Here is a 25,025-nt window from a genome sequence, read left to right as displayed (position 1 = left end):
AATGTACAAGCTGGAGATCCAATGAATCACAATGAAGTTATCCACTCCTCTGTATTTCTTCTATTACAATCAATATGGACTAACTCAAAATTCATATCGGACATGTACTAATCAGCTTCTTTAATTAATTTTACAATTCTTTGCAGTAGAAGAAAAGAAAAAGTCATAGATCGCAAATGAAAGCCCAAAATTGTAATGGCTGGCTAAACTTTAAGTCTTTAACTTCCAGTCAGCTGAGCAGCACACATTTGAGGTGAACTGAGCTATAATATTTCATATTTAGAAGCGTGTTCTTCTGTTTAGCACAAGCAAGGTAGACTTTGTTTTCATCTCTTCCAGCAGAGTCAAAGACAAAAAGGACTTTGACATCACAAAGACTCTGGACTTGTCGAGGGTCTGATTCTTGCAGGCATTCCTCTAGGTTCATCTAATCCATTAACTCAATGGATTCCTGGGTGTGATAGACATTTTCCTTACATCAAGATCAAGCTCTTGCTCAACATCATCTTCATCACTAATCATCATCATCATCATCAGATGGAGGTCTGACCATTGACCAATGCACGAAGTGCGGCATAGTATATCTTCAGATAATGGAGAAACAAAGTGATGCCAGTAAACTAATAAAACAAATACAAAAATAAATGAAAAAAGTTTCATTCTAAATTATTTATACAAGTGATATGACTTATTAAATAGGTCATGTAACTAAAAATACACATGCACAGTAACCAGAATCACTCCTATGGCTAACAGACTATACCAACTGACTAGAAGCTCCAATAAATGGCCCCCCATGATAAGATGAGTTAATCTGCGTTTGTTTTCATCATCTTAGTTTAACAAACTACTAAATTCCAAGAGAAAGATCCTGGCATCCCCATGCCTGTAGTAAAATCAAGTTCCTCCAGATACCAAAGACAGGTAACAACTACAACATGTGATTCTCTTCACAATACCATGAGAAAGGAAGGCCTTGTTCTAGGGCATGTTTACGCTACAGCTATGACAAAGGAAGAAAATTTCCAAAAAAAACTGACAGACAGAAGATAGAAATCTAAAAAAGAATGGCAAAAAATCATATTATATTAGAGATATCAATCAAGAAACTTAATTGAATCTCCAAGACATATGTTGTCTTAGATTGACCTAATCAGTTGTATCTGCCACTTAAGAAGTGGCAAATACAACAAATTAGTTTAAACATTTCCTGTTTTGCACCACAAAATGCAGAATAGTGGTGGAATCATCGTCTCTGCACACACCTATTGTTTTGATAAATTATACAATTCTCGAAAGACAACAAATGTAAAAACAACTCAGCCATGGTTGGAAGAAATGATTTAGAAATAAATTTATGTTTATAGATTTCTACAATAGCCCAAACAATCATAAGCAAGAACAAAAGCTTGAAAAAAAAAAAGAAGAAGAAGAAGAAGAAGAAGAGAAAACAGAGAACAAAATACTGTTTGGAAAGCAAGAAAATCAGAGAGAAAAAAATTAGTAGAGGAAGGAGATTGTAGCTCTGATACCAAATAAAGAAACACACACACAAAATCTAAAGAGAAAATTTCTATATGTATAATAAATGAAAGTCTCTTGCCAATGTTAGGGGGCAAATTTTATTGCTAGAGTCTATTCCTTCTATCAACTGGGTTTTTTCTTTAATTCAGCAGGAAGAAAAACAAAGATCGGTTGGGTTGAAGATGAATCCTATTGTGGAATCTGCTGTGTTGGCCACAAGAACTGAGAGTTCTGGTAGCTAAGGATATAATTCCAAGAACAAAGACAAGCCATTTTGTTCTCATTGTGGATTGAAGGGCCATACAATTGACAAGTGCTATAGAGTCCTTGGTTTCCCACCTGGATATAGGAACAAAGGAAGAGGAGGTCAACCACATCAAGCTGCAGCAGCCATGGTTCCTAATCAATCTGCTACTGTGGTTCCTGGTCAATCTTTCTCTGATATTCCCAAATTCGCACTATCACAGGCTCAGTCACAATGTCAAGAACTCATGAAACATGTGGCCATGTTAAGTTCACAATTTTCTGAAATGGGGACAAATTCTGTTGATTCTCAGTCTTCTCAGGCATTAGCCCCATCTGCTGGGCCACAAGTTGCTCATGCGGTGACTCAATCTACTGATTCATATCCACAAGCCTCTACCTTAGCAGCTTTTGACCCACAAGCTTCAACTTTTGCAGCCTTGCATCACATGGCAGGTAACCCTTTTAACTCTCTAGAACACTCAGTGTTTTCATCTAATTTTACTACATCTTCCTTAGTTTCATCTCAAGATTGGATCTTAGACACAGTAGCTACTGACCATATGGTCCATTCAATTTCATTTTTTACATCCATTACTTCTATTGTTAATCTTGTTGCCAACCTTCCTAACGGACATAAGGCAGTTGTAACTCACATAGGGACAATACAGTTAACATCCACTCTCTCTTTTTAATGTCCTTTGTGTCCAAACCTTCTCTTTTAACTTGATTTCAGTAAGTCAGTTGACTAGAAATAATCCTTATTGTTTGATAGTTCTGGACACCCTTTGCTTTATTCAGGGCCTTCAACCATGGAAGACGAATGGATTGGTAGAGAAAAGGGAAACTTGTATCTTTTGGACACAACTGCTACTGTTTTTCCTTCTTTTTCCATTCCATATATTGCTTCAAATGTTACGAGTCAAAATAAGGCTTCTGCAGAATCTGTACCTGCTTGTTTTGATTCTCTTACTTCTGTCAAGAATAAGTGTCATAATGTTCATCTGTGGCATGCTAGACTTGGACATCCCTCCATTTCTAGACAGCTATTGCTCTTTCATTGTATTCCACAAATTACTTTGAATAAAGATGTTCAGTTTTCTTGTTCTATTTGCCCTTTAGCTAAACAGAAAAGATTACCTTTTCCTAATGCTAATCATGTGGCTCCTAATGCTTTTGATCTCATTCATTGTGATACATGAGTACCTTTTTCAACACCTACCTTAGAAGGTTATAGGTATTTTCTTAACTTAGGGGATGATAGCACTAGAACAACTTGGATTTATCTCATGAGATCAAAGTCTGAGTCTTCTATACACATACCAGCCTTCTTTTCAATGATTGAAATACAATTCCACACCAAAATTAAATGTTTTAGATCAGATAATGCTCCTGATCTTAAACTTCCAGATTTTTTCAAAAACAAAGGTACTCTTCATCAATTTTCTTGTGTTGGAAACCTTCAACAAAATTCTGTGGTTAAGAGAAAGCACCAGCATATTTTGCAGGTTGCTAGAGCTTTAGGTTTCAATCCAATCTTCCTTTATATTTTTGGGTTGAGTGTGTGTTACCTGCTGTTTACCTCATTAATAGGCTGCCTTTTCCATTATTGCACACAAAAGTCCTAACAGTTTCAAGAATTACTTGCATGATCAAATCAAGCTCGAGGATTTAGGACCTCTAAAGTTCTTTTTAGGACTTGAAATTGCTAGAACAGCTTCCATTCTTGCAAAAAAAAAAAAAAAAAAAAAAAAAAAAAAAAAAGAAGATACATCCACATTAATTATTTTTCATAGTTTTATTAATGTGTGCTATTTTGAAACAACATACCAAAATAAACTAAGAAGTACACATGATATTGTGCAGCTAGAGTATAAACATTGAAAATATGATATCGTGAAAGACAATGGAAACAACATAATACAAAACTACCATTTTCAATGAACAAAATCAAACTCTTTTGTTTTTTCTCAATACCCAACAGATTGAATAGAAATTTTATTCTGTGAAATACAATTTTGTGATGAAACTATGGTGTAGAGAAATGGGTATAGCGAACTATGGAGGAAGAGTCAGGGATATAGGAATGTTTCTATTGTCGTTTGGTTTACTTAGGAGAGAGAGAGAGAGAGGGACAAACCTAATGCCTCTGGAAGAGAGAGGTGCTGCCCAGAGACGGAACCACGTACAGGCTGAGGGGTCCCCCAATTTTTTTAAAACATTAAATAGTAGTAGGCATATATTTAAGATTTTAGAAAATAAGCTCAAGAAAAATTATATTCCCTTGAGAAAGTTATTAATATAAATTTATTTTGATTTTATTTGTTTATAATAAATATTATATTTGTTATGATTGTGTTTGTATATGAAATTATTTATCATAATTGTAAGGACTGAATTTGGATTGGACCCAGTGTAAGAATAGGTTTTAGCCCAACAAGCCCAAACAATGAATTTATAGAGCCTGGATGAAAGAACTAGTTCTACTCCAGAAGAAAGATAATAAAAGTTGCTGAATTAAGATCGTTAAACACAAGTAAAATAAGAAAATCTGTCCTTGGCACAGCTTGAGGATGTTATGTTATAATGTCTTGTTGATAAACAAAGTTACAATAGTTCACAATATTATTACCAAGATTTCTTAATTTTTTCCCATCCTTTCATTTAGGCCACCTTCCCATGTTATATACTACAATCTTGCCACCTTCCCATGTTATATACTACAATCTTGGTATCATCTCTACCATACACATGTAGGTTAGATTCTAGGAACTCCTTCTTGTCCCATCCAACACCTCCCAAAACCATCAACTAGTAGCTGTAAGGCTATTTGACCACTATTCAGGTATCACCTCCACATTAATGCGGCCAGAGAGTTAGTTGGGAGGCATTTAATGTGGAGGTAGCAGCTTTTGAAGATATTTGTTGTCTCTCTTTGCTCATCCCTTATCCAATGTCCAACTCTTAGTTGTGATGCAACCTTGAAGAATGTCTGGGATGATAAGACATTCTTACTGACCTTGGATCTCCGTTTCCAAGATGAATTTTCTCCTCGAATGTATTTTAGACTATCACATACAATCTTTATTTCTTCTTCTTATACCATTCCCATTATAACCTTATTTGACCATCCTCGAATTGGTTAATATCCTCGGATTGGGCCATAGGCCCAATTCATACAGTTTTAATAGTACCTTCAAGATAATTGGCCCCCACAATAATATATATATATTTTTTAAAATGATATTGCAAGTTTTTGATTGAGGGTTTAAATAGTAGAATATATCATAGGTTCATTTATTCTATTATTTAAACAAACATATATATAATCATCACCAATTTTGAGCACAATCACGATTTCACCAATAACATGAACCTCAGTCAAGTTGGAGTTTGAGACCAGATTTATTATGCAATATTTCTTTCATTGTTGCTATTTTTTATTTTTATTTTTAATTCTTCCATTGTGAACCTCTCAACATTAACATAAATAAAAACGTGAAAGTTATACAATTGTTTAATTTTGACCCACACAATAACCCTATTTAAATTTCAAAAAATTTCTCTTCTTGTTTTTAATTAATTTATTTATTACAGTTAATAAATAATTTAACATATTGGTTTTTATATTAGCTTACTAGTACAGCCTATTTGATTGAAAATAATCTTACTATTTGTTTTTTAAAGGGAAAAATTGTATTTTAACAAAACCCGGTCTCAGCTAAACTACTTCTTTCTTCTTCGTTCAAGGTTTAACAAAGCAAGAATAATAATTGCTGAATAGAATATAGGGGTTTTTGTAGGGTTTCTCTTTCTCTGAACCAAAAAAAAAAAATGCCTTCTCACCAGGGCGCGGAGGCGCTCTCAGCCTCGGGCCGGAGCTCCGAGAAGCTGAGCCTCCCAACACTCCAGTCGAAGATGAAGTCCGACCCGGACGGTTACGAGTCGGAGCTAATCCTCCTCTACAGCCAATTCAAGTCCTCCCTCGAACTCTTCCAGCAACAAGCGGCGCTCAATTTCACCTCCATCAGCGGCATCGGCAGCGACCCCTCCGTCGCCAAAGACCTCGGCGACAGAGCCTTGATTTTGGCCCATGTCACCCCTTTTTACCCCAACCACCTCGCCGACTTCCCCAAACAACTCGCCGGTTTGCTCTCCTCCGCCTCTAGATCGCTTCCCTCCGGCCTCCGGTGCCACGTCGCCCAATCTCTCATTCTACTCTCCAATCGACAGGTAGGTATTTCCATCATCTCGTGTAACTTGAAGTAATGTTTTTCACACTTTTATTTTATTTTTTTTATTGGATTGAAATTTTGTGAATTTCGATGATGAATTATGTGTTCTCTAACACGCATGTCAAATTTTGTGTCGATTGGACGTTATTTACTATTCAATTCAGGAACTCGTCAATAAAAATGACAAGGTTAATTTAAAACAATATTGAGGGATGTAAAATTTAATATGAACACAATCTATATATGTTTATATGAACGGAGTCATTTTTGGAGCATTGACACATTTTCGATGATGAATTATGTGTTCTCTATGTTGGTAACACGAGCATGCCAAATTTCGTGTGGATTGGATGTTATTTTCTATTCGATTTAGAAACTCATGTTAATTTAAAAATTGGTTTCGACTCAAACACAAGAACTTCCAATTTAAACATTTTGCGCGGATGATATTGTAATTCTAACGAGCTAATAACTCTTTTTTATTGGATTGAAATTTTGTGAATTTTGATGATGAATTATGTGTTCTCTATGTTGGTAACATGCATGCCAAATTTAATATTCGATTCAGAAACTCGTGTTAATTTAAAAATTGGTTTCGACTCGAGCACAAAAACTTCTAATTTAAACATTTTGCGGATGATATTGTAATTCTAACGAGCTAATAACTCTTTTTTATTGGATTAAAATTTTGTGAATTTCGATGATGAATTATGTGTTCTCTATGTTGGTAACACGAGCATGCCAAATTTTGTGCTGATTGGATGTTATTTATTATTCGATTCAAAATCTTGTGTTAATTTAAAAATTGGTTTCGACTCGAACACAAAAACTTCTAATTTAAACATTTTACAGATGATATTGTAATTCTAACCGGTGGCTTTGTTAAAATTTGCATCCATTAAAACAATATTGAGTGCTGTAAAATTTAATATGAACCCAACTCATATATGTTTATATGAATGGAGTCATTTTTGGAACATTGACACGTTTTCTATGTTTCGTTTTGGTTGTTTTAGATGATTGATATTGAAGAAACCCTAGCATTGTTCATGGACTTACAGACTTTAGGCGATAAGCCTTTAAGAAAATTGGCTTTCTCTCATGTTATTCATAGCATTAAGCGAATGAATCAGAAGCACAAGAATGATGCTAAGAATCGTAAGCTCCAAAATATCGTGTTTGCAATGCTACAGGTCTGTCATACTAATCATTTTTCCTTTTTTGTTTGCTGAAAAGTTAAAACCATGAATTTGAGGTCAATTGGGTTAATAATTTGAGTTTTTGTGTATAATATGATAGCAAGATGATGAAGCAAAAGCCAAGAGAGCTCTCACCACACTATGTGAGCTTCACCGGAGGAAGTTGTGGTTCGATGATAGAACCGCAAATGCCATTGCTACTGCGTGTTTTCATTCGTCGCCAAGGTAGTTACTAGTCATGTAGCATTAGTAAAATTTTCCAGTCTTGGATTTCGGATGTCACAATTTTGTGTTTCTTAAATTAATCAGGATCATGATTGCTGCTCTGTCGTTTCTTCTTGATTACGAGAAGATTGAAGATGATGATGATAGTGATGCTTCAAGTGGTGAAGATGACCCGAATCCCCAAGCTCCTCATGTTGTCATCAATAAACAGGCTATTTATAACGTTAGTTGCACTTTTTATATAGAAAATTCACTTCAATTATACAGATTACTGCAATGTATTATATGAAGAAAACTAGAGTACTGTTTTTTTGGTGATGCATTTAGAGTGCCGATGGCAAGTATTTTTAAAAAGTTGTTTGTAAAACTTTAAAATTGCAGCTGGTTGATTGTATTGTAATGTAATTTTCTAATGATTTCAGGCACACCATAAAGGAACAGTTTCAAGCAAGAAGAAAAAGCAAGCAAAATTGCAGCGTGCAATGCGTAGCATGAAAAGGCAACAACGTCTGTCATCAGAAAATGTCTCATCGAATAATTATTCCCCACTTAACCATCTTAAAGATGCACAGGTACTTTAGTTTTCTCGTTGCTATCTTCGGTCAAGGGAATTCTACTCTAATATTCTTTCTTTGGATAGAAGGTGATTTTAGATTTCCATTCTGCCTGTAGGGATTTGTTGAGAAGTTATTCTCTCGGCTTCAAACATGCAATGAACGTTTTGAGGTGAGAAATTATGTTTCATTTTCTGTTAAATAATAACAAATTTTCTGCTTTAAAGTCATTGAAAATGGGATTACTTATGTCAATGAGCCATATTTTTTTTTTTTTATTGCCAGCTTAGGTTTGTTAATTGTTCTTGGCATAAGAAGCTAAGATGAAAGAAAGATTGGATCACGTTTTGATTTGTAGAATTATGGGGAAACTAAGACAAAGTTGTACATAATAAAAGAAGATTATTTGTTCAGAGATAGTCTTGAGGACTGAACCAGGGAAATTGTTGGGTGTTGGAAAGGAATGGTTAACAGAGGAGATACTGAAACAATCTATTTGGTTGATATCAGGAACACATGCAAGTGTTACCTATTGTTATCTTCATTTCTAAATGATTTCTATGAATTAGAAGGATAGATTTTGATTCCCTTTTTTTCCCCAGAATTTAGGATCTGTTATTTTCTTTTAATTTGTATAAAAGTTTTGAACCATGTTCTAGAGTAAAGTTCGTATTGCACAACTTTTGCAGCCTATTTTTCTAATACATAAGTTTCTTTGTTAATTCTAATTAATTCATGAATTACACTGAGCAAAGTGATTCACCAATTAAGAGTAACTAAATACTGAATGCTCTGCAGTAAACCTTTTTTTTTTTTTTTTTTAAATAAGGAAAAAAGAAATGAGATCTAAATTTTTTTGTTAGTTCTTACTGTTTACAAAATGTTGCTGAATCTGAATGATTCTTTCTTTTGATTATTACCCTGTGTAAACTTCAGGTTAGGATGATGATGCTGAAAGTAATAGCTCGAACAGTTGGGCTTCACCGCTTGATTCTGTTGAATTTTTATCATTTCATTGAGAAATATATTCAGGTATTTTCTGACTCATGCAATTAAGTTGTAATTACCTTGATGCCTGAGGTGGTAACTATATTGATAAATGCAGCCCCATCAACGTGATGTCACAAGTTTACTTGCAGCAGCAGTTCAGGCCTGTCATGATATGGTATTAAGCTTTTTCTCTTTTGCTTGATTGGATACTATACTGTAATTTATAGCTAAATTTGATTATTTTCATCTGTCCCTCCCCCAAGTTTCCTCTTTTGAAATTTGAACTTTCAAGAATTCACCTATAAATAATTCAATTGACTGTGTTGTAAACAGGTGCCACCTGATGCAGTTGAACCACTATTCAGAAAGATAGTAAATCAGTTTGTACATGATCGTTCACGCCCAGAGGTGCCACTTCACAGCTGCATTATAATAAGTTTTCCTTTTCAGTTACTTATGGATTTGTCTCTAAGTCAACTTGTTTTTTCCAGGCCATTGCTGTTGGACTGAATGTAATAAGGGAGATTTGTTTACGCATGCCATTGGTAACTACCTATACATTTCATTTTTTTTTTCTCTCTATCTGAGATTATCATGGTGGTTTCAAAGTTGTCTAATAACTTTTTGTAAATGGTAATTGGACCTATTCATCATGTTATATCTCTTTTTTTTTACTTTCATATATAGCCTTTTGTAACTCTGTTTTCTTAGTGCTGTTAATGTGTTAGGATTAATATTTTTGTTCCTGGCAACTAGTTGATGACAGAAGATTTGCTGCAAGATCTTGCACTGTACAAGAAATCACATGAGAAAGCAGTTTCAATAGCAGCTCGTTCACTAATTACTTTATTTAGAGAGGTATTAGAAACTACTGTCTAGCTGTGATATCTCTCTCTCTCTCTCTGCTTGCTTGTGCATATGTGTGCCTATGCGTGCCCACGATCAATTTAGGAATAATTGCTAATTCGTTTATGTTCAGGTTTGCCCCGCACTGCTAATCAAGAAGGATCGTGGGCGCCCTACAGACCCGAAGGCAAGGCCAAAAGCATATGGAGAAGTCAATGTGAGCAGCAATGTTCCTGGTGTAGAGTTATTACAAGAAGATGACAATAATGAGGAGGATATTAGTGATGCTGAAGGGTCTTCATCCAATGATTCTGGTGATGATCATGATAATGAGGTTGATGTTGCCAGCAATGATGAAGAAAATCAGCTATATGGTGATATTACTGGAAGTGAAGATGATGAATTAGAAGATGATGAAGTAGCTCAAAATGAAGATGGAAATAACATTATTGATAGTGATGACAGTGATGTTAGTGACAATGATGATGATGATGATGGGAAAGAAGAGGAGGAAGAAGAGGAGATGGAGGCAGCAGATGAGGATGTGAATGAAGCAACAAAATGTTCCAGCAAAACTAGGGACATCAATGCTAGGGATAGTGAAACTGGAGGAAGAGAATCTAAAGCAAAAAAGAGGAAGTTGTCTGATTTTGATGGACAATTGCTTGCTGCTGACTCAAGCCTTCGGGCTCTAAAGAGATTGGCAGGAGTGACGATGGGGCAAACCTCACCAGACTCAACTGATGGAATTCTTTCTAATGAGGACTTCCAAAGAATCAAGGAATTGAAGGTATTGTATTGCTATCGGACTTGGAAAAAATGGGGTTAATTTTTAACTTTGTGCCATGGAAAACGATGATGCAAAGTTTCTTTAATATTTGTAATACTAGATTTCATAACATTGCATGTTGATTATTGGGTGCTTTTGTGGTTATTTTATTAGGCAAAGAAGGATGCAAATGATGCTTTGGTTAAACATGGGTTAAGAAAGGGTATCCCAAGTTCTGATCAACTGAGTACTAAACGAGTCGATCCTGCCAAACTTGAAGTAAGTTTTCTATTTCTTTACTGGCTCGTGTATCTTAGTTCATTTATTTTATATGAAGAGAATGAATCCTGTCATCAAAGGAGTCAGAGGGGGGGGGGGGTTTGGTGGGGGACCTCCTGCAGTTGCTGCTAAGGTGAAAGGTTACCTCCCTACATGGAAGGAGGGGGTGGGGAGCAAGAAGCCTTCAGAAATAGGAACATTGAGTGTGGGTTCTAAACCAACTAGGTGCATGTGTAAACTTACTGATTGAAAAAAGTACATTGAGCAATTGAGTGTTGGAACGGTTTTTAAGTTGGAAATGCATTCTATGTTACAAAGCAGAAGTTTTTCATATTGTAAATCTATTGCAACGTATTCATTTTGTCTCATTATGTTTAATTGTTTTCTCCTAACACATAAGATTCTTCCTTTAAAACTTATACTGATCCACTTTTTCATGCATTTTGTAGTTTCATGTAAAAAAGAAGATGAGCAAGGAGGAAAGATTAGCGTTAGTTAGGGCAGGGAGGGAGGACAGGGGGAAGTACCAGGCTCGAACGTCTGTAAAGCAGAAAAAGGTAATTCCATTTCTGACACTTCATGTTCTTCATATACTTGCCTTTTATAATCCTGATGTTAAATTGGTGTGCAATTCATTAGTTCTCTTCTAAGTTTGGCTTTGAATTTGAGAATTATGTGTATAACATCCTTACCTCAGAATCCAAACAGCCTGTATCGAGGGGTTGGTGGGAAAGATCTGGAAAATGAGGGAGGGAAGGATAGCTCCCCTCCCTTTTTTGGATGCTCTAGATGAAAAAAAAAAAAAAAAAAAAAAAAGTGAGAATCAGAGAGGGAAAGATCCCCTCCCTCACAGGTCCACTTTTACAATCTATCCACAAACTAATAGCGGAAAAGGAGGGTATAATGGCAAAATACTTGGTTTAATTTTCCTTTCCTCAATCTCTTGAAAACCCATGCTTTCCTCTCTTCTTCCTTAAGGTGTTATTTGACCAGCCCCTTAGCTTCAGATTCTCTCTCTCTCTCTCTCTCTCTCTCTCTCTCTCTCCAATGCTATCTTTGTTTCTTTCTGTTCATTTATGTTACAACTTTAACCTATAAGATAATTAAGAATAGCACAGCCTTGAACATCTTCTCCTTTTTCTTTTTATAACTTATCGTGTTCAATCTATGATAAGTATTAGGCTGTGATGCCATCATATAGTTACTTTATTTGAATTTTGCTTGTACCATTTTGTCATTGGACAGACTGGTGGTCTGAGCAATAGGCAGAAGGAGCGCAAGAAGAATCTGCCTATGGCAGCAAAGAAAGCCAAGGTAGCAAGGTCTCAACTAGAGAAGAAGAAAAAACAACAGCGTGCAGGCAAACAGTTTCGTGGGAGGAAAGCGTGGAAATGACTGGAAACATTTATCGCTTTCCTATACAATGTTATCTGTTATATTTTTTGAATGGCAAATATATTATTTTGCCAGTTTTTTCCCCCCTAAGGAATTAGCAAATTATATTCCAAAGAAAATATTACAGCAAGTTAGCACAATACTTCAAAAATCTTGCTGGGACAGCTAGCAGCACAAATAACAAATTTTGTCAGAAATTTATTGAAAATGATCCCAGTTTTTTAATTTAGATCAATACGTGGCTTCTCATATGTCTCAAAAATATCTGTTTACTCAGGCATATTGGAAGTTCGAAATGTAATTGAGTTTTGTGTAGGGCTTAAATTTAGCATTTTAGCAACTACGGTATATCCATTCACAACCCAGTATTTGATTTCAAATGCAATGAGGCATTCGCATTACCAAGTATTTGATTTCAAGTGCACTCTGCTGCAATAATTACTACCAGTTACTTTAAGTAACACTTATGAACTATAGCTTACCAATTACTCGCTGCTGGTGTTTCTGGACTTGCCAAATCATATAACATGCATTTAAAACTAGAGTTGAAGAAATACCATCGGGACATTATTACTAATAATCTCTCAACCTACTATACCTGCCATGTGTAGGAGTTGGCCTAATCCAAATTTATCATGTCAATAAAGATTCCAACTCAACATCATGTTAGAATCACTTTTGTTCTAATTTCACTTATACTTTCTTAGTTGGGCATGGCTGAGTCTAGCTGCCAGAGGATTGGACTTGTTTTGGGTATGTCTCGATCAAATTCGGATGGGTTTGATGTTAAATTCAATTTCACTATTGATAGTAATGGTTATCTAAGAGCATTTTTAGCGCTCTCTATATTTTTGTATTGTTTAATGAGTAAACAGTAGCTTTTACCTTTTGTTTACCTACATTTTCAAATACACTTTTTAATTAATTCTCTATCATTTTTTTATTCCATTTTTTTGAGAAAGAAATAATATTTAAAAGATCACACATTTTCACTCAAAAACACAAAGACCACAAATTTATTTCTAGAGAGAGAGAGAGAGAGAGAGAGAGAGAGAGAGTCCCAAAATCTGAAGAGAGAATCACTCAGGGGACCCAGGCCAGCGGAAATCGACGTTCACCATGCAAAGCCAAGTCATTCACTCCACCCTGCTTCCGTCTCCTCCCTATAGCTGAAAGGACATGTTGCCCAAATAGGTTAGATCAGCTTGTGTCTTCTTTATTTATTTGATTAGTTTTAAGTTTATGTTTTGTGCTTTTGTTTGTGTTTGGATTGTGTCTTCTCTTGAGTTTAGAGACATTTGAGAGAGAGAGAGGAATTGGGTTAAGTTGTTAGCCATTGTGAATGTTGAGAAAAAAATTGAATATTTTAATTGGTTAGTTGAATTTTTTATTCCAGTTAATCCTTTTGCTAATGAACAGTAGGTCATCAGACCAAGAGAGTTATTGTTCATTAGCAAATGATTTTTTGCTAAGGAACAGTAACTTGAAGAGTCTGTTAGAGTAACATTTTATGGGTTTACTCTCCAAGTTAAAGAGGATTTTGGGTTTAGAGAGTTTGTTAGAAATGCTCTAACATAGGCTAAGTATGCCTTAAAAATTTCCTTTCTCGCAAAAATCTCTTGTACGTAGTAAGATTGTTGAAACTCCTAGCAAGACTAATACATGACTCACTCCTCCTTGACAGGGAGCTACTCATGCCACAATATTTTAAGAGTAGTTAGATGTCTTACTATTAGTTGGGATCAAGATTGGGTGTGGTACCACACCTGGTGCAATTACCCCCTCCCTACTCCCAAAAACTTTTTACCACTTCACTTTTTTATTTGCTTTTTTTTTTTTTTTTTTATATTCAATTTGAAAGTTGTTTTTTTCAAATCTCAATCCTAGCCATTGAAGAGATATTGGAGACCTAATATCTCTAATGTTGCTCATCACGTCAATCAATTGTTGGCCCCTTATTTCACACTTTGTAAGAGAGTCTCACAGAACAAATGAAAACAATAATGTTAAATATATCTCTCTGTTTATTTTCACATGACTGAATTTTCAGCCACCCACCCTAATTACATAGGGTAGGCAATATCTCTTGCCCTTGTTCATTATCCGCATAAGCAGCTTGTTAGTAATCCATCCTATTTATTAAGGGTAGAAATGTAGCCACCCAAGTTAATGCCTTGTCCCCTACAGTCTCTCCCATTTCCAATATATTCTCAAATCTCATTGTAAGAGACAAATAACAATAGAGAAGCACGGAAAGACAGAGAACAAAGGGAGATATATGTATTTTGTATTGGAAATCATATGACGTGGTGGATGACCATTAGAAAATAAGTAATTCAAGTATAATTTTACTCTCATATTTCCTTTATTGTACAACAAATAAAAAGAAATTAGCTTTGTTGATGAACAGTAAATAAATTTATTGAGGTGGTGTTCATACTTCATAGATTAAAAAAGAAAATTGGACAACTTGTTAAGGCTAATGCGGGGGTGTTTTTGGTTAAGTTTAGCCAAATTTTTGCTAAAATGAGGTTTCGTTAAGGCTGATGCTAGTGCCCAATGTCTACTTCAATCTCTCCACCAAAGCTCTCCAACTAGTTCAGGAGAGCTACACAAGCTTGCTTAGCTGCTCCATACAAGAGTGTCAGTATTCTCATCTTCTCTTTAAGGCCCGGTATGGGTTTCTTAAGGGAAGACTCAATGGGTATCTTCTTAACTAGCTTTAGTCCTAGTTCTCTGCTCTCGGCTTTGGCTTGGCTCATTTTGTCCCTGGTTGATGATCTAAGACCTTGTTGAGAAAAGCATTCTATGATTTTCTTTTCCCTCTTGCCATCCAAACATGCCCAGAAAAAAAAAAGTTAAATTTTAATAATATTTAAATAAATTGGAGAAAGAGTAAGAAAGCCTGGTGTATGTAATTGTGAATATGAAGTAGCTAAAAATGGAAAAAGGTTTGAGTTTTTATTTATTTATTTTTTTTTTAATTTAAACTAATGAGCATATTGAATACGAATATTGAGATTGATGTGACTGCTTTAAGTTACATATATTAGTTCCCCTGTCATCTCGGAGTTAACTCATTGGCAAAACTACAATATTGGTCCCTTAAGATTTTATAAAATTCTACTCTAACTATAATTTTATTTACCTTATATTATATGAATTAGGTAAAAGTAAAACTTTGTTTTTTAAAGTTTTTTAAATTTTAAGAAATTATAAATTATATTCCAACTAAAACTCTATTAAAAAAGAGTTAAAAGGAATTTGAAATTGATCAATATCTCTCTCTCTCTCTCTCTCTCTCTCTCTATATATATATATATATATATATATATATTAATAGGTGAAGTTGAGAGAAAATCCAATTAGATTTCAAATTGAAATTCAATTAGAGTCTAATCCAAGATGAACACGTGGATTCTAAAATACTGGTTTGTCATTGTCGAGTGTTTATTGAAACTGAATTTTTATTTTTTAATCAAAATTTAGAAATGAAATTGAACTTAATTTGATGCTCATATCTAATTCAAGGCATAGTCCCCCCCCCCCCCTCCCCCTCCAAAAAAAAAAAAAAACTTGTGTAAACCTATGGAATTTATTTATTTGTTTATTTCTCTTAATTTATTATTCTCATTGCAAGGATTGCAACGAATTTGCATAGAGCATAAGATTAAGTTATCAAAGGTATGAGATGTCTGGAAACTTCACTCTTTACTGTGTAAATACATATATAAAGTTTTTTTCCAACTTCTGTTAATAAAAATGATAAATCAGATATTTCCTACATGTGGGAAGACATTAATGTTTTGTATCTTTCTTAAGATAGATCACATATTTCTCTCTCGTGTCTGCTTAGAGACTGCGGGTGGTCTTCCAGGTTTGTATCTTGATAGATCAACAATGATGTATTTGTGATCATTAACTGCATTTCAATTTCGGATTATAACCAAAGAAAATGTTTTAGTTTGTAGTATATAAACATCTGTAGTGTGTCTGTTAAATATTAGCATTGATATACCATGTTGAATATGCTAATATGGATGTGGAAGCGAAAGCATAAAGTATAGAATACAATAACATACGAGGGTTACGTGGTTCAGCCTAACGGCCTACATCCACGGAGGAAACCCTAAAGGGCTACATCAATAATATATTATAGTGTAGTACAAATCTTGTGTTTCAATGAATCATAACATGTGTATATATAGTAGACTAAATCCTAGACTGCTAGACTTCTTGTACAAGTAGGAGACTTGGCTTGCACACAAAGTAGAATTAAGTTTAGGCTTATGCTAATGAGCTAATATATCTCTAACACCCCCCTCTCAAACTCAAGATGGAAGCTTGATGAAATTTTGAAATTTGATAAGGTTGAGAAGATCCCTTGAATGAAGTTTGGCTCTATGAAGGTAGTTTGAGGAAGGCAATAGTCTTGCAGTGTTGATGCGACTTCTAACAGTGGCTTGACTGTAAAGGAAAGTTTTGACGGCAGCAGTAGGAAGCCAAAGAAGATGAACACAACGAAAAAACACCGAGGAAGACAAAAATTGTTCTTAAATATATCGCAAGGACAGAAAACCATGGACACAAGAAGGTGGCTCTGATACCATGTTAAATATTAGCATTGATATAACATGTTGAATATGCTAGTATGGATGCAGAAGCGAAAGCATAAAGTATAGAATACAATAACCCACGAGGGTTACGTGATTCAACCTAACGGCCTACATCTACGGAGGAAACCCTAAAGGGCTACATCAATAATATATTATAGTGTAGTACAAATTCTGTATTACAATGAATCATAACATGTGTATATATAGTAGACTAAACCCTAAACTAATAGACTTCTAGTACAAGTAGAATACTTGGCTTGCACACAAAATAGAATTAGGCTTGGGTTTATACTAATAGGCTAATATATCTCTAACACCCCCTCTTAAACTCAAGATGGAAACTTGATGAAACCTTGAGATTTGATAAGGTTGAGAAGATCCCTTGAATGAAGTTTGGCTTTGTGACGGTAGTTTGAGGAAGGCAATGGTCTTGCAGTGTTGATGCAACTTCTAATGGTGACTTAACTATACCGGAGAGTTTTGACGGTAGCAGTAGGAAGCCAAAGAAGATGAACGCAGTGAAAAAACACCGAGGAAGACAAAAATTGCTCTTAAATATACCGCAATGACAGAAAACCATGGCCATAAGAAGGTGGCTCTGATACCATGCTAAATATTAGTATTGATATATCATGTTGAATATGCTAGTATGGATGCGGAAACGAAAGCATAAAGTATAGAATACAATAACACACAAGGATTACGTGGTTCAGCCTAACGGCCTACATCCACGAAGGAAACCCTAAAGGGCTACATCAATAATATATTATAGTGTAGTACAAATTCTATGTTACAATGAATCATAACATGTGTATATATAGTGGACTAAACCCTATATTATTTCTAATAAGAGTTTATGTTGTTTTGAAGGTCCATCAGATCTTAAGTATATAGTTGATGCCATGTAGTCTTTCATCCCAAATGCTGCCATGGTTCACTCTCGGAGCTTTGGGCCCATGTTAAGTTCTGATACTGCTTCTATGCCTGATTCAAGTCAGTTTCAAGAACCCATTGTTCTCATTGATGATGAGGTAGTCAAGATATCAGCCATTCTACCACGACCAAGTTGCTTGGATGGGTCTCCACACTTGAATGAAGAACCTGTCATGCAGAATCCTTCAGAAAGGGGTCTAGATGTGAGAATGGATCCAAATGGAAAAACAGGGTCTATAATGAAGCCTGGTGATATGTCTGTGAATTGCCTGAGATTAAGGGGAAATTTGACCCAGCCAAAGCTGTCTCTTGGTCTTAAACCTAACCCAAAGTATCGTGAACTGCAACTCAGAAATTCAGTGAAGTCAGATCGCCAAAATATCATGGTGGGTTCCAGAAGGCATGCGTTAAAGATATATTATGAGGCTCTTGATTTTTCTGATCTTTTATAGACGCACGCCATATAATGATGGCATTTTTTCTTCTGTATGTTGAACAATTCACTTTGCGTCCTTAATGGGCGAGGTAGTAATTTCCGTCCTCGCCTTTGTGGAGGGGGGTATGAGAATCCCTATGGGGCCGGTAATGAGGGGTTACCTCAAGCACTTCCGATTAGCCCCCATCCAGTGCACCGGCAACATGTTTAGGATTCTAGGTTGCGTGGATGTTTTAAACGAAAAGATAGGGTTAAGACTAACCCACCATGACGTGAATTGGTGTTATAATCTCCAAAATTTGAAGGAGAAATCCTACTACATGAAGACGAGAGACGAAAGGGTTCGACTAATTCAATGCTTCCCTGATTCCAACAAGGGGTTAAACAAGGATTTCCTTATCGTCTCCAGTGAATGGCATGATGGCAATCCGTGCCCCATAGTAGAAGGAAAACCAAGTGGGGTATAGGGAATGGAAGGGCGCTGACCCTTTACGCCATTCTAATCTGATGTGGTTCAGTGACTAACCATGCATATGTGTTTTTCTTTTGTAGATCCACACGCTTATCAACGGCATTTTCACTTAGTCAACCAGGCGGACTTGGAGACTGTTCTACAAGCGGCAGTTTTCGTAAATAACGGAGATGGTCAAGTCCGAGCCACTCACAAAATAATAGGGTACACTCCCGTTCAGAAGTCATTTGCCGACCCTAGGCACGTGATCAGCAAGAGCCGCCCTCGACTGCCAAAAATTACCGTGGTCGAGACAAGATTTCTAATCTCCGAAGTACCATCTGTCCTAGAGAGCATCCCACTGATGGGCCCCTCCTCTTCTCATCAAGTAGCGGAGGACGAAGGCGAGTTAGATCAGCCCAAGGAAGGGTTTGGGGTGTTTGACCTAGCCAACCAATCCGAGGATCCTTCTGGTGATATAGGTGATCCAGCCTTGTCCGAGGCGGAATTGTCGTCAGTAGGCACATCCTCCCAAGCCAAGATGGGACTCAAGAGAAAGCCCTTGACCACCCTGCTCGAACTCCTCGAGGGTCAAACAGGGAAGGATGCACAGGGAACGCCACAACCCAATGCTCCTTCCCCACCACCTCAGCCCCAGACTGTCCAGATTAGGTCATCTTCCACCAAGTCGCAGCCACAATCCCCCCGCCCCAAACTTCCTGTTCCTTCCCAACCAACTCTGCCTCCTCGGCCGGAAGGCACTGATTCAAAGAGAAAGAGGAGCCCCAAGGGCAAGGAAACCATGGATGGTAGGGCTGTAATCGGTTCGGTTCGGTCGGTTTTTTTCTATCTAGCCAACCGAAACCGAAATTTTCGGTTTTTAGAAGTCTCATCCGAAACCGACCGAAATAGTTGAAAAACTGTCGGTTTCGGATTGTTTTAGTTTCGGTTGGTTTTTCGGTCGGTTTCGGTTCCTTAACATTTATTTTCTAAGAAGGCAAACAAAGAAAAAAAACAAACCCAGAATATAAAAAAGAGAGAATAAATTGAAAAAATAAACAACCAAGCACATGGGTTTTTTCAAAACCTTAACTTTCTTTGCATATAAAAATTGAAAAAATAGCATTTTTTTTTAACACGAAAAAATAGCATTGATTCAATATTAAAGAAACCCAGAATGGCAGAATATAAAAAAGAGAGAAGAAATTGAAAAAATAAACAACCAAGCACATGGGTTTTTTCAAAACCCTAACTTTCTTTGCACATAAAAATTGAAAAAATAGCATTGATTCAATATTAAACAAACCCAAAATGGCAGAATATAAAAAAGAGAGAGGAAACTATGGAGAAACTAAAGAGAGAGAGGGGGTCACCGTGAATATGAAAAGATTAGCCGGCGTGTGGAGACCAGCATGTGGAGGCCGTGGAGGCTGGTGCAGGAAGGCCGATGTGTGGAGGCATGGAGCGATGAGAGGAGGAGGGGCTGAGGGCTGAACTCTTTGAAAGACAAAAAAAAAATTTTGAGAGAAAGAGTTGAGGAAGGGGGCGGCTGAACTGAAGAAAAGAAAAGAAAAGAATAAAAGATGGGAGGGGTATTTCCGTCTTTATGTCATGCCCTAGGGTTTTAAAAAATTAAATAGCAAAAAAACACAAGCCCCCACGCAAAGGCTCGAACCTGGGATCACTAGCAAAACTACAACGTCGCATACCACTAAGCCACTAATTAGACACGTAACAGAGTTACCTAAATATATATATATTCGGTCGGTTCGGTTCGGTTTCGGATGAAAAAATCCAACACCGAAACCAAAACCGAAAATTTCGGTTTTTAAAAAATGAAACCGAAACCGAACCGAACCGAAACCGAACCGAAAATTTGGCAATGGTTCAGTCGGTTTCAGTCAGTTTGTTCGGTTCGTCGGTTTTTTGCACACCCCTAATGGATGGGGAAAAATCCCAACCTTCTAAGGAGAGGGAGGAGGCCCCGCGTGCAAAACAACTGAAGATTGGGTACCAAAGCAAGGGTAAAGAGACTGAAGTCCAATCTTCCCAAGGCAAGGGAAAGGGGATCGAGGCCCAGTCCTCGCCAAGCGCCTGGCTTCCTGCCCCAATGCTTCACGGGGGTCCACTGTTGGAAACTGCATCCATGAGGGACCTTGGAGATGGCGAGGGTGGCTACGTGGCAGACGCACTAGGGAGAACCATGCTACTTCCCACTGACGTGGATGGACTGAGGAAAATGAGGATGCAGGAGGTCTTCCTCAGTACTAAGAGGTACTTGGGCATGGTAAGGCTCTTGAAACTTAAAACTTTATTAACTCTCACTCCCGGTCTGTTATTCACGGTGTATTTATTTCCCTTGACAGGCTCTCCAGGCCACCTATAGGATGGAGGAAGAAGTGAACAATAAGAGTAAGGCGGCCGAGGATGAACGCTCCAAACGCTTAGTGGCTGCGCGGACTCTCCAAGCTTCTGAGGAGGACCTCGCCAAGGCCAAGGCTGCCCTAACAGACGCTATCCGAGAGAGGGACAACGCCTCAGCGGGTTTGGCTAGTGCTCAAAAACAGGCTGAGGATCAAACAAAACGTTTGCTAGAAGCTGAGGATCAGTTCCGAATAGCCAAGGAGCTGATCGAAGATTTAAATAAAAAATTGGTCACGGCAGAGCATGACAAAGGTGTGGCGGAGTATGCCCGTGACGAAGCCATAAGGGCCAAGCGGGAGGCCGAGTTTGCCAGAAACGAGGCTGAAACTGCCAAGGAAACGGCCGGGGATGATGGTTATAATGTGGGGGTAGCTGAAACCCAAGCCATCCTTAAAACCCAGATTCCTGGAGTATGCAGGCTTTACTGCTCCCAGGTTTAGGAAGAGGCCTTGAAGCGAGCTGAGGTGGATGCTTCTTCCGATTTATGGAAAGCGGAAAACATATTCTACCCTACAGCCATCCGTGAGGCCACCTCTACCAGTTCCATGGCTGTGAACGACCAACACGAGGAAGGGGTCACTCAGTCGGAAACCGTACAGGTCGACGCCTCTCCTGGCGAGCCGCTTAAAAAGGGAGAGTTTCAGGATGTGATTGGAACATCTCAGCGTACGGATCCTGAGTACCCAAAGAGGTTGCTGAGCCCGTGGTTGGCACTCAAATATCTAACGCCGAAGAGCCAGCCATACCTGCCCAGCCCCTACAGGCAATTCCCCTTGTTGCAGTCCCCCAAAGCACCGACGTCGATCCTGCTCAGCCTTCCCCAGAAGGGACTGTCCTCCAAGGCACCGAAGCTGATCCCGTACCTCCTTCCCAGGATGTGGCCGATGCAAAATTAAAGAAGTAGAAACCCCGGCCAGGCTTCGTACTTGTTTTTAGCTTAACGATTAACTTGTTTCATTTTCATTTTGAAAACTTTGTAATCTGCTAGTAGATTGAACCTGTTGAATACGTATATGAAATTCTTTTCTTCCTTTTTTCCTTTTGGTTACTTGTTAGTCGCCCTTGTCGATACTTACTATTGTTTATGAATTTTGAACTAATTATTTTAACACGTATGAGCAGTTGTGCATGCGATATATTTAGACTCATGTTTCAAAACTTTGGCTTACCTGCACTTACAGAGCCTTGAACTTATGTCTGACCCTCATTCAATGGAGATATAGGCATCATCCGAGATGTCACGTGTAGTGTAAGGTCCTGTTTAGTATCTAGGTTTCTTTAAAGTAGTTGGTTTCCCATAGGTTTGAGTCCGAGGACCATGCAATACCCTGATTCTGTCCAAAACTTGATTTTGATAAGTAGTTGGTTTCCCTATAGGTTTGAATCCGAGGACCATGCAATACCTTGGTTCTGTCCAAAACTCGATTTTGATAAGTAGTTGGTTTCCCCATAAGTTTGAGTCTGAGAACCATGCAATACCTTAGTTCTGTCCAAAACTTGATTTTGATAAGTAGTTGGTTTCCCCATAGGTTTGAGTCCGAGGACCATGCAATACCTTGGTTCTGTCCAAAACTCGATTTTGATAAGTAATTGGTTTCCCCATAGGTTTGAGTCCGAGGACCATGCAATACCTTGGTTCTGTCCAAAACTCGATTTTGATAAGTAGTTGGTTTCCCCATAGGTTTGAGTCCGAGGACCATGCAATACCTTGGTTCTGTCCAAAACTCGATTTTGATAAGTAGTTGGTTTCCCCATAGGTTTGAGTCCGAAGACCATGCAATACCTTGGTTCTGTCCAAAACTTGATTTCTATAGTTGGGGGAATTATCCCCCTGGCTATGGTGTGGGACCTTGGTTTAAAGGGACTAGCTCCTCGGCCAAGCCCCTAGAACCATCCGTGCTGCTGACGCTACAAAGCGCAGCCCCTAATAGGACTTTACTCTAAAACACTATATTCGGCTACTGAAAATGATGTAAAAGATTGTCTCAACCCACTGCCTGTGCCAAAACACAAGCCTTTCCCACAGACGGCGCCTATTGTAAGGACACGATTTGCAGCAACCCAAAACGATACTGGGTTCGCATGTAAATAGGCCCAAACAATATAATTTATAGAGCGTGGGTTTGAAAGGCTAGGCCTTAGTCACCAGATGGTGGGTTTTTCGTGGTGTTCATACATGATTTAAATCGTGTTCGCCCTGGGAGTCTTTCTCCTAGAGGCGGACTGGGAGGCTCTGGTTTCTGGTCATTTTTCCCAGCCCCCCCTCTTTTTGGCGCACTAACCTTTACGTTATATAGCCCTTCTTGGTTGATCTTAGCCCTCCACTTGTTAGTCAGGCAAGTGCCCACTTCTGTACCCGTCCCATCAGCTGTCCCTCCTTGCTTTCTGTTAGTTGCGATGATCGAAGTCACCCTGTCCAAGCGTCTTTTCTCATTAACATGGTCAGGACGCTGGCGGGTGCATTTAATGCGGAGGGGACGTATTTACCCTGAACCAGTTTTGCATCGTACCCTCACGTGGATCCCATTCTACTCGTACTTCCTTCAGGGGGCTTTTTGGGGGCAGCCTTCATCGAGACGTTGCTCTTCCCCCTGCAGTCCTGGAGTGCCAAGGACAGGGTCGTCCTCGGCTGTTCCCCTTGACATTTCGAACTTTCCCCATTCGTCCTCGGCCCGCACCCTCCTCGGCATAAGCCCAAGCCCTAATAGAGCGTGGGCCGAATCATAAGTTCCCTGGATCGGACCATAAGTTCTATGGCCCCACATACATAATTTTGCTTTAATTTTTTTTTAAAATGTACTAACTTTCTCTCAAATTATTGGTTTTTTTTTTAATCTAACTTTTTAAGGAAACATTATTTAACGCATTGTTTATCAATTACAAATGTACAAGTTTCCAAAATTACCCTCATTAATTTAAACTTTATAGAAAGAATAGTATTTTTTTTAATATTTTTTTTAGAATACTAAGTATTTTTAACACACATACACGAAGAGAGAGGAGAAGGTTTTAAAGAAACTGACATTTTATTTCTTAATGTTTTAAAAATGACTACATTTTGAAACATATCAACAATTTGAGATGGAAGAAGATATAAAAACATCATTTAATAGAGAATTAAATGCACATTTTCTTATAATAAAATTAGCATCCTGTGCAACATGTGGGTCCTCACAAGTTTGTGGGGCCCACCAATGCGACGGGGGCTCCATAAACCAATTTTCATTAGATACATTCTCCCTATGAAAGTATTAACAAAATTCATTTTATAACATGTTTGTGTACCATTTTATGAAACGTTACATTAATTAAAATAAAATAATAATAAAAATCGATGTATGATACTTACTGTAAATTACAATGACTGTTGTACGATCTCAGTGATTAAGTAGTAGTTGGAACTTGGAACATAGAAACAATAGCCAGTCGGTGATTCTGTGCGAGTCTGGTGACTAGAGAGATAGCAAAAGTGCAAAACTATATAAGTATACACATCTCCTGCAGTTAGCACATGCATGCAATGCTTCCCAATTGATAGGGCCCATATACCTGTGAAACCCATATGCCGATACTGTGTGAAATAACCCTAGCTATTGTATGGTACACAATTACCAAATGTATGTGAAATGTAAAAGTTAAATAAGGTGTCATTAACCTAACTAATCTAACGTAACTGAATACTAAACCCAAGCCTCACCTATTTGTAAGAACTTGGCTTGGGTCTAGTGTCCAATTGCGCTTGACTCATTAAGATGATGACACATGTCCAAAAGTGGATATATGTCAATATCTTGACTGATCCAGTACAACTAAACATTAGCCTCAAGCCTTATCCAATTTATAATTAAAAATTGTCTTACCCAATTTATAATTAGAAAATGTCAGTTTGACTAAAAGCATTCTCAG

The 25,025-nt window shown here is 37.6% G+C and overlaps 2 protein-coding genes across 3 annotated transcripts; both read left to right on the top strand.

Annotated features, from left to right (window-relative positions):
• Nucleotides 1-1,427: 1,427 nt before the first annotated feature.
• Nucleotides 1,428-3,422, top strand: LOC115992536. The gene is made up of 2 exons (XM_031116740.1): nucleotides 1,428-2,223; nucleotides 2,569-3,422. Exons 1-2 carry the CDS (start codon nucleotides 1,917-1,919, stop codon nucleotides 2,967-2,969), a joined length of 708 nt encoding a protein of 235 aa, XP_030972600.1. The 5' UTR covers nucleotides 1,428-1,916; the 3' UTR covers nucleotides 2,970-3,422.
• Nucleotides 3,423-5,524: 2,102 nt separating this feature from the next.
• LOC115991780 (protein SDA1 homolog) lies at nucleotides 5,525-12,494 on the top strand. Of its 2 annotated transcripts, XM_031115693.1 has the most exons (15): nucleotides 5,526-6,000; nucleotides 7,019-7,195; nucleotides 7,302-7,426; nucleotides 7,511-7,649; nucleotides 7,849-7,998; nucleotides 8,099-8,152; nucleotides 8,917-9,012; nucleotides 9,086-9,145; nucleotides 9,304-9,378; nucleotides 9,462-9,515; nucleotides 9,727-9,828; nucleotides 9,950-10,606; nucleotides 10,760-10,864; nucleotides 11,314-11,421; nucleotides 12,110-12,494. In XM_031115693.1, exons 1-15 carry the CDS (start codon nucleotides 5,602-5,604, stop codon nucleotides 12,257-12,259), a joined length of 2,451 nt encoding a protein of 816 aa, XP_030971553.1. In that variant the 5' UTR covers nucleotides 5,526-5,601; the 3' UTR covers nucleotides 12,260-12,494. The 2 variants fall into 2 exon arrangements, with proteins under 2 accessions (XP_030971554.1, XP_030971553.1); XM_031115694.1 differs by lacking the exon at nucleotides 9,086-9,145 and having other exon boundaries at nucleotides 5,525-6,000.
• Nucleotides 12,495-25,025: the final 12,531 nt, after the last annotated feature.

The sequence above is a fragment of the Quercus lobata genome, chromosome 5 (assembly GCF_001633185.2).
Source record: "Quercus lobata isolate SW786 chromosome 5, ValleyOak3.0 Primary Assembly, whole genome shotgun sequence".
Lineage (NCBI taxonomy): Eukaryota > Viridiplantae > Streptophyta > Magnoliopsida > Fagales > Fagaceae > Quercus > Quercus lobata.
Note: the sequence above shows the minus strand (reverse complement) of the source record. Positions and strands in the feature narration are given on the sequence as shown.

What these genes read in the sequence shown, in the direction of transcription:
- LOC115991780 (XM_031115693.1), top strand. Translation starts at nt 5,602, where the DNA reads ATGCCTTCTCACCAGGGCGCGGAGGCGCTCTCAGCCTCGGGCCGGAGC. An exon ending in TCGTGTTTGCAATGCTACAG is followed by an intron (nt 7,196 to 7,301) that starts GTCTGTCATACT and finishes ATAATATGATAG; the next exon opens with CAAGATGATGAAGCAAAAGC. An exon ending in ATAAACAGGCTATTTATAAC is followed by an intron (nt 7,650 to 7,848) that starts GTTAGTTGCACT and finishes TAATGATTTCAG; the next exon opens with GCACACCATAAAGGAACAGT.
- LOC115992536 (XM_031116740.1), top strand. Translation starts at nt 1,917, where the DNA reads ATGGTTCCTAATCAATCTGCTACTGTGGTTCCTGGTCAATCTTTCTCT. An exon ending in AGCCTTGCATCACATGGCAG is followed by an intron (nt 2,224 to 2,568) that starts GTAACCCTTTTA and finishes TGCTTTATTCAG; the next exon opens with GGCCTTCAACCATGGAAGAC.